We start from the raw sequence: 13800 nt of genomic DNA on the forward strand, positions 1-13800 counted from the left end.
ATGACACCAAGGTGGAGCCCCAAGATCTGCATGCACCCACCTTGGTGGTGTCCAACCCTTACAGGTACTTGGCCAACAGTAGAAGGCTCCCACCACCACGACATCCTTCCAAACATCATGAGAAGATCAAATCCTTCCCAGAAAGGACAACAGAAGAGAGGCAATGCAGGAGCAGAACCACACCAAGGTGGAGCCCCAAGATCTACATGCATCTACCACGGTGGTGTCCAACACTTACAGGTGTCTGGCCAACAGGAGAAGGCTCCCACCACCATGACATCCTTCCAAACATCATGAGAAGATCAAATCCTTCCCAGGAAGGACAATGGAAGAGAGGCAAAGCAGAAGAAAATGACACCAAGGTGGAGCCCCAAGATCTGCATGCATCCACCATGGTGGTGTCCAACCCTTACAGGTGTCTGGCCAACAGGAGAAGGCTCCCACCACCACAATATCCTTCAAAACATCATGAGAAGATCAAATCCTTTCCAGGAAGGACAATGGAAGAGAGACAAAGCAGAAGAAAACGACACCAAGGTGGAGCCCCAAGATCTACATGCATCTACCATGGTGGTGTCCAACTGTTACAGGTGTCTGGCCAACAGCAGAAGGCTCCCACCACCATGACATCCTTCTAAATGCCATGAGATGATTAAATCCTTCTCAGAAAGGACATGAGAAAAGAGACAATGCAGAAGCAGAACCACACCAAGGTGGAGCCCCAAGATCTACATGCATCTACCACGGTGGTGTCCAACCCTTACAGGTGTCTGGCCAAGAGGAGAAGGCTCCCACCACCACGATATCCTTCAAAACATCATGGGAGGATCAAATCCTTCCCAGGAAGGACAATGGAAGAGAGGCAAAGCAGAAGAAAATGACACCAAGGTGGAACCCCAAGATCTGCACGCATCCACCTTGGTGGTGTCCAACCCTTACAGGTGTCTGGCCAACAGCAGAAGGCTCCCACCACCACAACATCCTTCCAAACATCATGAGATCAAATCCTTCCCAGAAAGGGCAACAGAAGAAAGACGAAGCAGAAGCAGGACCCCAACTTGTCCCAGCGCAAGACCTACCTGCTCGTCGATCTTCCTTTGAAGCTGGACCACCTTGTTCTCCATCCCGATGTTGAGTTTCTTCAGGTGTTGCGCTGAGCGGGCCTCGATCTTCAGCGCCTTCAGCTCCTGCCTGGCCTTCATGCGCCGGTAGTAGCACTGCAGAACGATGGTGGCGCCTCGGACCCGGCGGAAGCGAGTCCGGGCCAACCAGCCGCGGGCGTACTTCTGGAGGATCGTGGCTTTGTGTTCCGTTAGGATCTATTAAAAAAAACAGGCAGAAACGCGACAATTAAGGGAGAAGTTCACTCGCAAAGGGAGCGGTAGCCCCGGTTTTGCTGCAACGTTGCGTCAACGCTTCTAAAAGTGTCTTCAAGAGGTCTTCTCCAAGTAGAAGAGTCTTGGTAGGTGATGGATGGAGATGGAGGTTGTTATTTTACATCATTTTATAGATGGGAAGAGGCGCCTCAAACCCCATTCCTGGCTGGTGAGGACTCGATGGGGACATTTGCGCTCAAGTGGGACTTCATGGACCCCCTCAAAATAGAACAGAGATCCACAAGATCCATCGGTAGCAAAATAAAACAGTCATTAACACCAATACTTAGTAATTAACTTGCTGCCCCTTCAGCTTCGGACAGAACTCACCAGAATAGGTTTTACATTGATTTTTTAGCGTGTTCCGCCCCCACAACGTGATAAATTATATGGTGAATAAATGACAGATTACAAGACGCTTTGCTGTTATTATTTTGGGATGGAAAAAGGCACCATATCAGCTTCTCTTCCAAATCTCTTCTTTCACCCTCAGGTTTTCCTTGCGCTCGCAAAGTTTAATTGGGGATAAAGGGGTTGTGTGAAGTCGGGATGCGGCTGGATCCCTGATCTCCAGTGGGTCACCACATAACTTCGATTGCCTTCAGAACTGGTTCATCATGCCTCTAACTTCTTTAATTACCGCATGATCATCCAATTAAGCATAAATTTAGGTGACTACCAAAGTAAGGCCGGACCTGAAGAGCGGACAGAAGATTCCCCAAAGCTGTTCTTGCTTTTTTGACCTACTGTCACAAACCTTTACCTCATTGCTTTCAGCTCTTGGTTTAGCACAGAAAGAACTAATTAAGGATGGATTAATAGTGATAAATGACTTGATACTTTCCACAACAAACCCTACGGGTCTTCCCACCTGCAGCACGGCTCAATAAATCACTTTGCCAACGAGTATTTTGCAGAGTCTGCGTTAGATCAAGCGACATTTCCAGCTTACCACGATGCCTTACGGCATCTGAATGACTCATTTCATCGAGTTGCCGCTGCCAAGATCATTTTTGCTCGCACGGCTTTAAACGGCAACACCTCCCCATCACCGTGTGCTCAGTCGGCTTCGGAAAACGTCAAAACAGCCACAATAAAGATACTTCCATGCTCTTTTTACGCCAAGACACCCCGCGGAGACGTACCCTGCGATAAATCCTCCTGACAAACATGCCCCGAGCGAAGGCCTGGATGGTGACGGTCGCGTTGCGGACGCTTCGGAAAGCTCGGAGGACGCGCAGCATTCGGAACTGTTTCTGGAAGACGACGGCCGCTCTCGTCCTCCTCAGGTGCTCGGCAAGTCTGAAAAGCACAGGAAAACAGGTTAAAAACCACCTTAAAATCTCGGTTTTTTATAAAAATACCATATTAAGTTTTAAACTGGATGGAGAGAAAAACCTTTGGTCCAAAAGTAGCTTGATGGTACCAAAGAAACACCATCCCAGTAGTATCGCTAAGAAAAGCGCAGCAGGTAGCATGACTTCGTTAGAATAACGAGAGCACCTACTCAACCAGCAAGCGACACGCTTCGTTATTCCTAAACGGCATTAAAAGCAAATCTTTTCCAGCTTTTCCCCTTGGTTTGAACTCTTCGCTTTACGTACTGGAGCCAATCGACGTCCCGCGTTGGCTCCGTCACTTCCCCAACTATAAAAAGCCAACAGGGTATCGAGCGACGCGGTGACAACGGCACCAAATCGATTTGCCATTGAAACCGGCGCGCGTTGGTTTGGCAACGCTCGCGGTTCACGGCGAGGAAACAACGAGGGATGCGGGCAACTCGGTGCCACGTCGCTCCCGTTCTCCGACTGACGTCGTGTTCCATTTGCCGTTCCACAGGTTAATGAACGCCCGTAAAAGCTCCGTTTAATTGGATAACGAGCTTGTTTTGCTGGATTTATGATCCATTTATTGCTCTCGACATGAGGTATTATATAGATATTTGATCCACATCTTTATTATGTGAAAAGCGTATCAAAAGCCATATTGGATTTGCTTATATATTCTCTTCGTCAAGGCCAACGATTTCTTATTAGGACCCATTGAGCCAGAGCTTATTAAAGAGGACAAGGGATGGCCCATTCCCGAAAAAAAAAGAGGAAAACTCAGTTATTCGGACAACATCCATCCCCCAAAAAGAGGCGAACTGCATACAGAGAGTTAAACTTCAAGCTCTATTATTCCGTACCGTAAATAGCGCCGTCGCCAGTCGTTTGGAGTGATTTTTCTCATTACAAAGGGTACAGTAAATCAATGTTGAGAGCTCCCCTTGGATACCACGGAGGCACAAACCTGCGCTCTGCAGAAAAGGAGCGCGTAGCGCCTAGCAAAGCCAATCCAAGCGCCTTTTGCCAGTAAAATAGTAGTTATGCAAAGCATTTTCACCTAAATTTATATATACTTTAGGCATCTGGTTGCAGCTTAGCTGCCTACGCTCTTACCCTGAACCTAAGGATTAAACCCACGTAGATACAGAATCAGTTTGAGACAAAGAATTTTGTTCTCTTGCCCCCAAATAAAAGGCTGGGGAGAGAGGCTGAGAAATAAGGCTTGAATTTAGCACCATAGTGCACAAAATGGGTCTTGTTGCTATGACCCCTGACTTTATGCAGAGATGAGGTTCTTATGGACGTGGTTTAGAGTTGGACTTGGCAGCGTTGGGCGAACGGTTGGGCTCAATGACCTCCAAGGTCTTTTCCTGGACTCGATGACCTCCGAGGTCTTTTCCAACCAAAATGATTTTACAATGTGAAGTTTAAGGCCTACGAGATGGAAGAGACGGAGAACAGGACCCACCTCCGTGCCCGGTGGCCACGCGCGTAGCGTTGGATGACGACGGCGGCTCGGCGCAGCCTTTTGTACTTGAGCCTCTGCAACCAACCCCGAACGGTCTTCTGAATCATGATTGTGGCAGCTCTGAACTTATCTGCTCGTAGTTTCTCCAGATATGCCACTTGGCCTGCACGGAAAAAGATCTTGGTACGTCCAAACTGGAACTTGTCTGGATCCTTTTCAAAAGCATAAAGGAAACTACATTTAATTCAGTTGAACATTCTTTTGGTTTGTTTCAGTCTATGTTGCTCAGTAGCTACAGATCAAAACCCCTCTTTGGATCAAGTTTATCAGCTCACGTTAATTGCGCGATGAGGATATTACCCTACTATACCACACTACAAACGGCTCTGTAGCCGAGACAAACGCTCGGTACGTAAGGAGTAAAAAACCCAATTGAGTAAAGAACCCAACTCCTCAAAATCCTACGAGGAAAACAAGGATCAAAAATTAAAGCCTGGCTTAAGATGGCGTGCAAGTTCTGGGCTCCGCAATAGCCAAGAAGAAACGTTTGCGTGCACATTTGTGACTTAAAAATAACGCACAGGAGTCTATGGTTTTGGTACGGGGTGCGACAATTCTTATTTGCTTATATATAAGGGAGAAAAGTGCTTTTTCTACATATTAGTGGCCATTAAAAGTCTCCCATACATCAATATACAGAAATTATAGTGTTTTTCTCATTTGTGTAATGAGATATTTAATGACGGGGTGAAAGAATTGACTTTGATTAAGGTTCACGGTGTTGAACACAGCATACAAAGCTGGATCTCTCAAATACGTTCCAGCCAAAATCCAGAAGGGTTGGAGGGGATGAGTTTTTTGGAGACGACCCATTTTTTATGTGATAAAACCCTCCAGACTTCACCAGTATTAAAACAACACATTCAGCAATTGAGAGATTCCACGTCAAGTTTGTTCTCGCTATCTCGGAGGGGAAATAAACTGCAATAAGCACCTAAATGAGCAGCGGGTGAAGCAGGAATTTGATTCATATCAAAACCAGGAGTTTTCGTGCTTTCAAAAACCGTCGCCAAAGGTTTGGTCCCGGCTCACCTGAATGAGATCTTCCAACAGGGTCTGGCAGATCTGCTTCTTGTCGTGCTTCGAGAGGTCCCTCTTCTTCATCAGAACGCGGTACCTATTGAAAAAGTCGTGGTAGGACCACCTGAAAGCGAAGCATACAGAGGATCAATCTGCGCGCTGGGCGGTATTTCTTTAACATAAAGCATTTGGAGTCATCGATGAGGTGGGTATATCAGCAATATAACACTTATTTCAAAATGTGCAAGTTTCGCGTCGCTTCAAATAATAGTGAATTTTAATCCCTATCTACACAAGATCGTCGTGCGGATGGACAGTGAATGCTACTCCCACCCTCAAATGATCAAAAATATCAGATTATCACTAATAAAAATAAGATATGCGCTATGCGGAGCCCTCTCTGGGGTGAGTTACAGCACTGCGAACTGGCTGAAGGGAAGAAGCCAGAGAGTCGTGGGCAATGGGGCAGAGTCCAGTTGAGGCCTGGATCCAGTGCAGGGCCTCAGGGGGCAGTGCTGGGGCCGGGATTATTCAATATATTCATCAGTGATTTGGATGAGGGAACAGAGTGACTGTCAGCAAGTTTGCTGGTGACACCAAGCTGGGAGGAGTGGTGACACTGGAAGCTGTGCTGCCATCCAGAGACCTGGACAGGCTGGAGAGTTGGGTGGGAAAAATGTAATGAAATAGAACAAGGGCAAGTGTAGAGTCTGGAATCTGGGCAGGAACAACCCCAGGTTCCAGTGTAAGTTGGGGAATGAGCTGTTGGAGAGCAGTGAAAAGGGAGCTGGGGGTCCTGGGGCCAGCAGGGTGAGCATGAGCCAGCACTGGGCCCTTGTGGCCAGGAAGGCCAATGGTACCTGGGGTGGGTTAGAAGGGGGTGGTCAGTAGGTCAGAGAGGTTCTCCTGCCCCTCTGCTCTGCCCTGGGGAGACCACACCTGGAATCTTGTGTCCAGTTGTGGCCCCTCAGCTCCAGAAGGACAGGGAACTGCTGGAGAGAGTCCAGCGCAGGCACCAAGATGCTGAAGGGAGTGGAGCATCTCCCGGGTGAGGAAAGGCTGAGGGAGCTGGGGCTCTGGAGCTGGGCAAGAGGAAACTGAGGGGTGACCTCATTCATGGTTACAGATATATGAAAGGTGAGTGTCAGGAGGACGGAGCCAGGCTCTTCTGGGTGACAACCAATGCTAGGACAAGGGGTAATGGGTACAAACTGGAACACAGGAGGTTCCACTTAATTTGAGAAGAAACTTCTTGATGGTGAGGGTGTCAGAGCCTGGCCCAGGCTGCCCAGGGAGGTTGTGGAGTCTCCTTCTCTGCAGACATTCAAACCCGCCTGGACCCCTTCCTGTGGAACCTCAGCTGGGTGTTCCTGCTCCATGGGGGGATTGCACTGGATGAGCTTTCCAGGTCCCTTCAATCCCTGACATTCTGGGATTCTGTGAAAAGCGAACGCAAAGATCACACCAAACGATGGGTTTGCGTTATGTCGGGCTTAAGCTTAAACTTGCTTTCTCAACGCCTCCGTTTGCGAATTACACTTCCCGTCTTGCGCTTTGATCCTTTCGCTTTGTGCAGAGCAAACCTGTTTCCATTTGAAGCACGTTTGAGGCTTCACGCGCCTCTAAATCAAAAGCGACAGAACGACGGAGCCTGCGGCGCTTGGGACCTCCCGCCTGCTTCGGGTCTTATTTAAGCCATGGATTGCTTGGAGAGGAGAAAAGAGAAGGTGAGAACATTCTCAGAGTCCATTTAGGAGTTGATATTAATTAACCGCAGCTTTTTGGAGGAAGAAATTATCCCATGGGCTCCTCGGCAAAGAGCGGATGGTGATGCGGCAACGTGTAAGCAAGAGCTGGGTGGAAAACACCCAAATCCATCATTTTCCTGGGGAGATTCCCCAGATGAAGAGCCAGATACCTGCAGAAATGCCTTCAAAATCAATCATAAATCACCATTTCCATTCAGGCCCGTGCCTAACGACACGACATCGTTTCGCCGCGGCCGCTCGCGCTGATTTAACAGGAGGTGACAGCCCTGAGATCACAACCGCTCGGATTATCATCCCCGGAATATCAAGATAAAAGCCCTGCAAGGATGGGGCTCAGCTGGTTCATCAGGAGTTTCACCGGTTTCATTTAATTAGCTGCGTCGGGTTGGGTTGGAGATGCCATTACAAGATCCCCCCCATGAGAAAGGAACAATTAAAGATGATACCTCAGTTCAACTTGATGGGTATTAAATGAAATTGGAAAGCTGAGATCAAGCACAACCGACCTCAAAGGTCGTAATTTTAGTCTGAAATCAGCGCAGCTCACTAAAGGCAATAAAAGGAATGGAAGGACAAAGAAAACCAACTTTAATCTGTAGCAAAAACCCTTCTTAGGCTTGAGCCTAAGATGCTCAAGAGCTTAGTGACTTGCTCAACCCCCCATTTCTCTGTCATGTACAAGAAATAGATGGAGGGAAGAAGCCATAAGACATTCCCGAAATTAAACCTTCTATTTATGGTTTAAAACCCAAGATTTGGACGCATTACCCAAAACTCCAAGTGGTATCATACCCTGAAAGGATCAATATTTTAAGCAGTGAAGAGCTGGACTATATGGATCTTTCTATAGGAACCAAAGCCTCTTTGTGGGGCAGGTGTATTAAATATTTAAGCCAAGATTTGGCGTGAAATTCTTTTAACGGAGATCTGCGCTAATTAATTTGCTACGGACTCATCGTTACGTGGCCAATTTCTACAGAGATTAATGGTTTTATAGCATCCTCCGTGCTTTCTAACGGAGACGTCGATGATAAATTTACTATCTACGCATTTCAGATGGTCCATTCATCAGTCATTTAAACACATGCTAATCAATCTATTTCTTAATTGCTGCGTAACGTTGAAAATAGATCATTTAATTTGAAATTTACTCACGCAGAGGACCGTGGAAATGAGAAAATAAAGGCAGATGGACCCAAAATGGGCAGCGCTTCATCTCAAGGCGAGAATATATCGTGTCATACATAGAGCATTAAAATAATGTATTAAAACTTAATATTTTTCTGACAGCAATGGTAAAATAATTATCAAAGCCTTAAAACATTGAATTCTTCAAGCCATAAAGTGATGATGATGAAAAAGGGGGAAATACCAACCAAATGTGGCTTTATCCAGAGAGCGCTTGGGACGGCATGTTGGAAAAGAGATGTAAATACTGAGATATCTTCACACAAATGAAGATAAAACTCCCAAAGATCAAGTTTTCTGGTATTATATTAAGTGGTTCAAATGTATCCCTCATTTTTGGGGAAAAAAGGAGCTTGTCGCGTCGCTTTTTGAGATTTTTCAGGATGGAACGCTCTTCGCGGCAGTCGATTATTTGCCGTTAATATAACTTGGTGGGTATTCAGTGGTTTCTTCCCTCCCCAAATCCTGATTAGACATCGACCCATGGGCTGGTTTTTAATTTCCCCTCCTGCCTTACAGATCATGTATCACAGAATCCCAGAATGTCAGGGGTTGAAGGGACCTGGAAAGCTCATCCAGTGCAATCCCCCCATGGAGCAGGAACACCCAGCTGAGGTTCCACAGGAAGGTGTCCAGGCGGGTTTGAATGTCTGCAGAGAAGGAGACTCCACAGCCTCCCTGGGCAGCCTGGGCCAGGCTCTGACACCCTCACCAGGAAGAAGTTTCTTCTCATATTTAAGTGGAACCTCTTGTGTTCCAGTTTGAACCCATTACCCCTTGTCCTATCACTGGTTGTCACTGAGAAGAGCCTGGCTCCATCCTCCTGACATTGCCCCTTTCCATATTGATCATCATTAATAGTCACCCCTCAGTCTCCTCTTGTCCAGCTCCAGAGCCCCAGCTCCCTCAGCCTTTCCTCACCCGGGAGATGCTCCACTCCCTTCAGCATCTTGGTGGCTGCGCTGGACTCTCTGCAGCAGTTCCCTGTCCTTCTGGAACTGAGGGGCCACAACTGGACACAAGATTCCAGGTGTGGTCTCCCCAGGGCAGAGCAGAGGGGCAGGAGAACCTCTCTGACCTACTGACCACCCCCTTCTAACCCACCCCAGGTACCATTGGCCTTCCTGGCCACAAGGGCCCAGTGCTGGCTCATGCTCACCCTGCTGGCCCCAGGACCCCCAGCTCCCTTTTCACTGCTCTCCAACAGCTCATTCCCCAACTTACACTGGAACCTGGGGTTGTTCCTGCCCAGATTCCAGACTCTACACTTGCCCTTGTTCTATTTCATTCCATTTTCCCCGCCCAACTCTCCAGCCTGTCCAGGTCTCTGATGGCAGCACAGCCTCTGGCGTGTCAGCCACTCCTCCGAGCTTGGCGTCACCAGCAAACTTGCTGACAGTCACCCTATTCCCTCATCCAAATCTTTGATGAATATATTTGTCTTGGTTTTCTCCGAGGCTCCTTGCAGCTCCTACAAAAAGCCTGATGGCCATGCTGACATTAACACAAAGCTAAGGGAAATGAACTGAAAAGCAGCAGCTGAAACGCCGGCCGTGACACAACGCGCCCTCCAGCGGCCTTCGTTATCTTGATAACGAAGCTCTTAAATTTTAGGAAGCCAGGAGCCAACGTGGGGGCGGCAAAATACTCGATTATATATCTATATTATCTTTTCTAACATATATATCTAAGGCCACAGCAAATTCGCAGCGCGGTACCTGGAGGGGAAGCCGGCGGCGCTGATGCGGATGGTCTCCAGCACTCCACAAGCTCTCAGCTGCTGCACCGCTCTCTTGGGATCGAACCTGCGATCGGATTTAAGACAAAGATTAACACAGAGAGGAGGAACCCACATCGTCCACCTAAAGCATCCATGAGAACATTTACAGTGGCGTTCTGGCATGATCCCACTTTTGAATCACTTTTACCTCCTTCCATCCCAACACCAAACGTACAAAGAGGTCCCAGCTCTCCAGCATGAGACATTGGACAATGGACAAGGTTGCTGGATGAAGCTTGGACTCAAAAGATGTTGATGTCCGTCAACGTTGCTGTCCATAGATTTTAGGAGTCCATCAAGGTTGAGGTCTGTAGATTTTAGGAGTCTGTCAAGGCTGAGGTCCGTAGCTCTTAGGAGTCCGTCAAGGTTGAGGTCCGTAGCTCTTAGGAGTCCGTCAAGGTTGAGGTCCGTAGCTCTTAGGAGTCCGTCAAGGTTGATGTCCGTAGCTCTTAGGAGTCCGTCAAGGTTGATGTCAATAGATCTTGAAGTCCATTAACGCTGGCGTCTGTAGATCTTGGAGTCCGTTAACGTTGGTGTCCGTAGATCTTGGGAGTCTGTCAACGTTGATGTCTGTAGATCTTAGGAGTCCATCAACGTTGGTGTCCGTAGATCTTAGAAGTCCGTCAACGCTGATGTCCGTAGATCTTTAAGTCCACTAACGCTGGTGTCTGTAGTTCTTGAAGTCCATCAATGCTGATGTCAATAGATCCTGAAGTCCATGAATGTTGGCGTCTGTAGATCTTGAAGTCTGTTAACGTTGGTGTCCGTAGATTTTGGAGTTCGTCAACACTGATGTCCGTAGATCTTTGAAGTCTGTCAACGTTGATGTCCGTAGATCTTAGAAGTCCGTCAACGTTGATGTCCGTAGATCTTAGAAGTCCGTCAACGTTGATGTCCGTAGATCATGGAGTCTGTCAAAGCTGACGTCCGTAGATCTTGGAGTCTTGTCAAAGCTGATGTCCGTAGATCTTAGGAGTCCATCAACGCTGATGTCCGTAAATCTTTAAGTCCGTTAACATTGATGTCCGTAGATCTTTAAGTCCACTAACGCCGGTGTCTGTAGTTCTTGAAGTCCATCAGTGTTGATGTCTGTAGATCTTGGAGTCCGTTAACGCTGGCGTCTGTAGATCCTGAAGTCCGTTAATGTTGATGTCCGTAGATCTTGAAGTCCACCAACGTTGATGTCAATAGATCTTAGAAGTCCGTTAACGTTGGCATCCGTAGATCCTGAAGTCCGTTAACGTTGCCATCGATAGATCCTGAAGTCCATTAACGTTGATGTCAGCAGATCATAGAATCATTCCGGTTGGAAGAGACCCTCAGGATCATCAAGTCCAACCATAACCTAAGTCTAGCACTAAACCATGTCGCTAAGAACCTCATCTAAACGCCTTTTCAATCCTTTCAGGGATGGTGACTCCGCCACTTCCGTGGGCAGCCTGTTCCAATTGCCCACAGCCCTTTGGGGAAGAAATTGTTCCCCAGATCCAACCTCAACCTCCCCTGGCGCAACTTGAGGCCGTTTCCTCTTGTCCTGTCACTTGGTATTTGGGGGAAGAGACCAACAGCCTCCATGCTACAACCTCCTTTCAGGTAGCGATGTCCGTAGCTGTATTAGATTTCCACAACAAAAGGAAGGGGAAGCTTCAGTCCTGGAAGATCCCAGGGCAACGTACGTTGTACACGAGGGGAACTTCCTGCAATTGGAAAGCCAGGATTGTCTCCAGCAATAATTCCAGCTACAGGTTGAGGCTGAAATAATGAGCTTAAAAGTGGGGTAAATACACAGTCAGAAGCACCTGGTAGGTTGTTTTTTGCCTGGAAATGCAAGTAAAAGATCACAAACCCTGCCTGAAACAGAATTTGGAAGGAAAATTGTCAAAGGTATAGGCCTAAGTTGGGCATTCCTCTCTCTTTGAAGTCTTCTCCATCAGGGATCAAGCTCAGATGCAGCAAATTTAACGGCGTGGTGCCAACATTTCCTCCAGGCTGGAAGTTCTGACGTTCCTCACCTTCCAAAGAAAAAGTCCTTACATTTGCACCAAGATTGAAAGTAGGAATGAGAGTAATTCAGGGAGCAAGAAACCTTGGAAAGACTCTAGTCCAACATCCTACACCTACATCATTCTTGTGCCTATTTTGGTTTCCCAAAATCCATAGGTTGACAACTCTGACGTTCGCCAGATGGGAAGCGTCGCTCAGACTGTGACACAAGCATAATTATCCTCCTGGTAGGTGCCACCCAGAAGTACAAATGAGTTCGTTTAGCTAATTATTGCACGATATTCACTGGAACTTGAGCGTCACGTGAAGAATTGAATTGGGATGTTAAAGGCATATTAAGAGCTAAGCATTTTTGAACTTAAGAAGAACAAAATTGGATAAAAATACCTTGTCTAAGAGGTTAAACAAGGGTAACAGCTACAGTTTAAAACCTACGATACGCCTCTAAACTAGAGGAAGATCCAAACTGGTTTTTCCCTTCAGCCGTTCGCTCACCTGGAAAGTTGCTACAAGTCACATCTTTACTTTTCCCACATTTATTTTGGAAGCACCACGACATTTTGGGTTTTCATTTCCTTCTCTGCTACTTTTCACTCTGCTATAAACCATTTAAATCAAAGCAACTCTAAGATGAAACTGCGCAAAGCAAGGATGCTCAGTATTAGCTGAGTATCTATGGATTACTACGACCTGCGTTAATCTTCATTTCACAGACACAAAACCCACGTTATTAAACCCAAGAGAAGCAACTCCAGCAAACTACGAGGAACCTTCCGGTTACGGAAACAGCATCACAATCTCTTGGAGCAAGAGGAAAAGCCCAAAGCACACTCCGGTTGTAACACTGAATACATTTAGTCAGCCAAAATGACACTTACTTAAAGGGGAGCTTCTCGTCGTTGGGCTTGATGCAGCGCACGTAGTGCGGGGTGGTGGCGTTCAGAGTCTCCATGAGCAAATGCAACGAGTTGCGGAACTGAAAGACAAAAGGAGAGATGGAGGTGATGGGTCAACACACCCCAAGTTGGCTGGAAGGGCAAGAAGCCGCCTGCGGTGCCAACGTCTCGATGCGACACGGCGTCAACCTCCCCGTCAGCCCAGCACATCGATCGTTGAATCGTTTTGGTTGGAAAAGACCCTCAAGATCATCGAGTTCAACCATTAACCCACCCCGGCACTACCCCATGTCCCTGAGAACCTCGTCTGTGCGTATTTTCAACCCCTCCAGGGATGGTGGGGTTCCCAAGATCCAACCTCAACCTCCCTTGGCGCAACTTGAGGCCGTTTCTTCTCGTCCTATCGCTTGTTATTTGCGGAAGCAACTCAGAGAAGACAATGGTGGGTTCAGGGCTTTCAGGTCAACGAGGTACAAGAGCACTAAGTGTTTGCTCAGGGCTTTCATCAGTTGAAATGCAATGGCCAAACTGTTCCCATCCTCAAAGGTCATGGGAAGGTCTGCTTCACTTTTACCCCCCAACCTGTGCTTCAAGCTGAAGAAACGAGATCTGAACTGTAAAAACATCTGGATTTACCCATCCTGTTCCCCAACTGATCCGCTCATATCATACGTTACCTGGTGTCCCACCGTTTTCTTGTGCTCCTTGTTGGCAGTTTTGATCGCGGGCCTGGCAGAACGGACGCTGATTTTGGCTGTTCCCTTTGCCATGGAAGTGGTGGATGCAGCGTCCTTCTCATCTTGGAATAAGTCGGCGACCATTTGATACTGAAACCAAAAACCAACGCCTGAGCAGCTCTTTGTTTAGCCAACCCACCCGAGTCGCGTTGCTCTGGTGGCTTTTTCTCCCCA

General features: G+C 47.4%; 1 protein-coding gene across 3 annotated transcripts in view; it reads right to left on the reverse strand.

Moving 5' to 3' along the window:
* Positions 1-13800, reverse strand: part of LOC136114724 (unconventional myosin-Vb-like) — an 85893-nt gene that overhangs the window by 18288 nt on the left and 53805 nt on the right. For 2 of the 3 annotated variants that reach the window (XM_065860215.2, XM_065860216.2), the window contains exons 15-21: positions 13567-13716; positions 12872-12969; positions 9928-10014; positions 5265-5376; positions 4173-4384; positions 2522-2678; positions 1080-1319 (exon numbers count right to left, since the gene is read on the reverse strand). In XM_065860215.2, coding sequence (XP_065716287.1) covers positions 1080-1319; positions 2522-2678; positions 4173-4384; positions 5265-5376; positions 9928-10014; positions 12872-12969; positions 13567-13716 — 1056 coding nt within the window. The remainder of the gene's footprint in view (positions 1-1079; positions 1320-2521; positions 2679-4172; positions 4385-5264; positions 5377-9927; positions 10015-12871; positions 12970-13566; positions 13717-13800) is intronic. The other variant, XM_071802548.1, reaches the window with a different exon arrangement.

This window comes from Patagioenas fasciata, chromosome Z, assembly GCF_037038585.1.
Source record: "Patagioenas fasciata isolate bPatFas1 chromosome Z, bPatFas1.hap1, whole genome shotgun sequence".
Taxonomy (NCBI): domain Eukaryota; kingdom Metazoa; phylum Chordata; class Aves; order Columbiformes; family Columbidae; genus Patagioenas; species Patagioenas fasciata.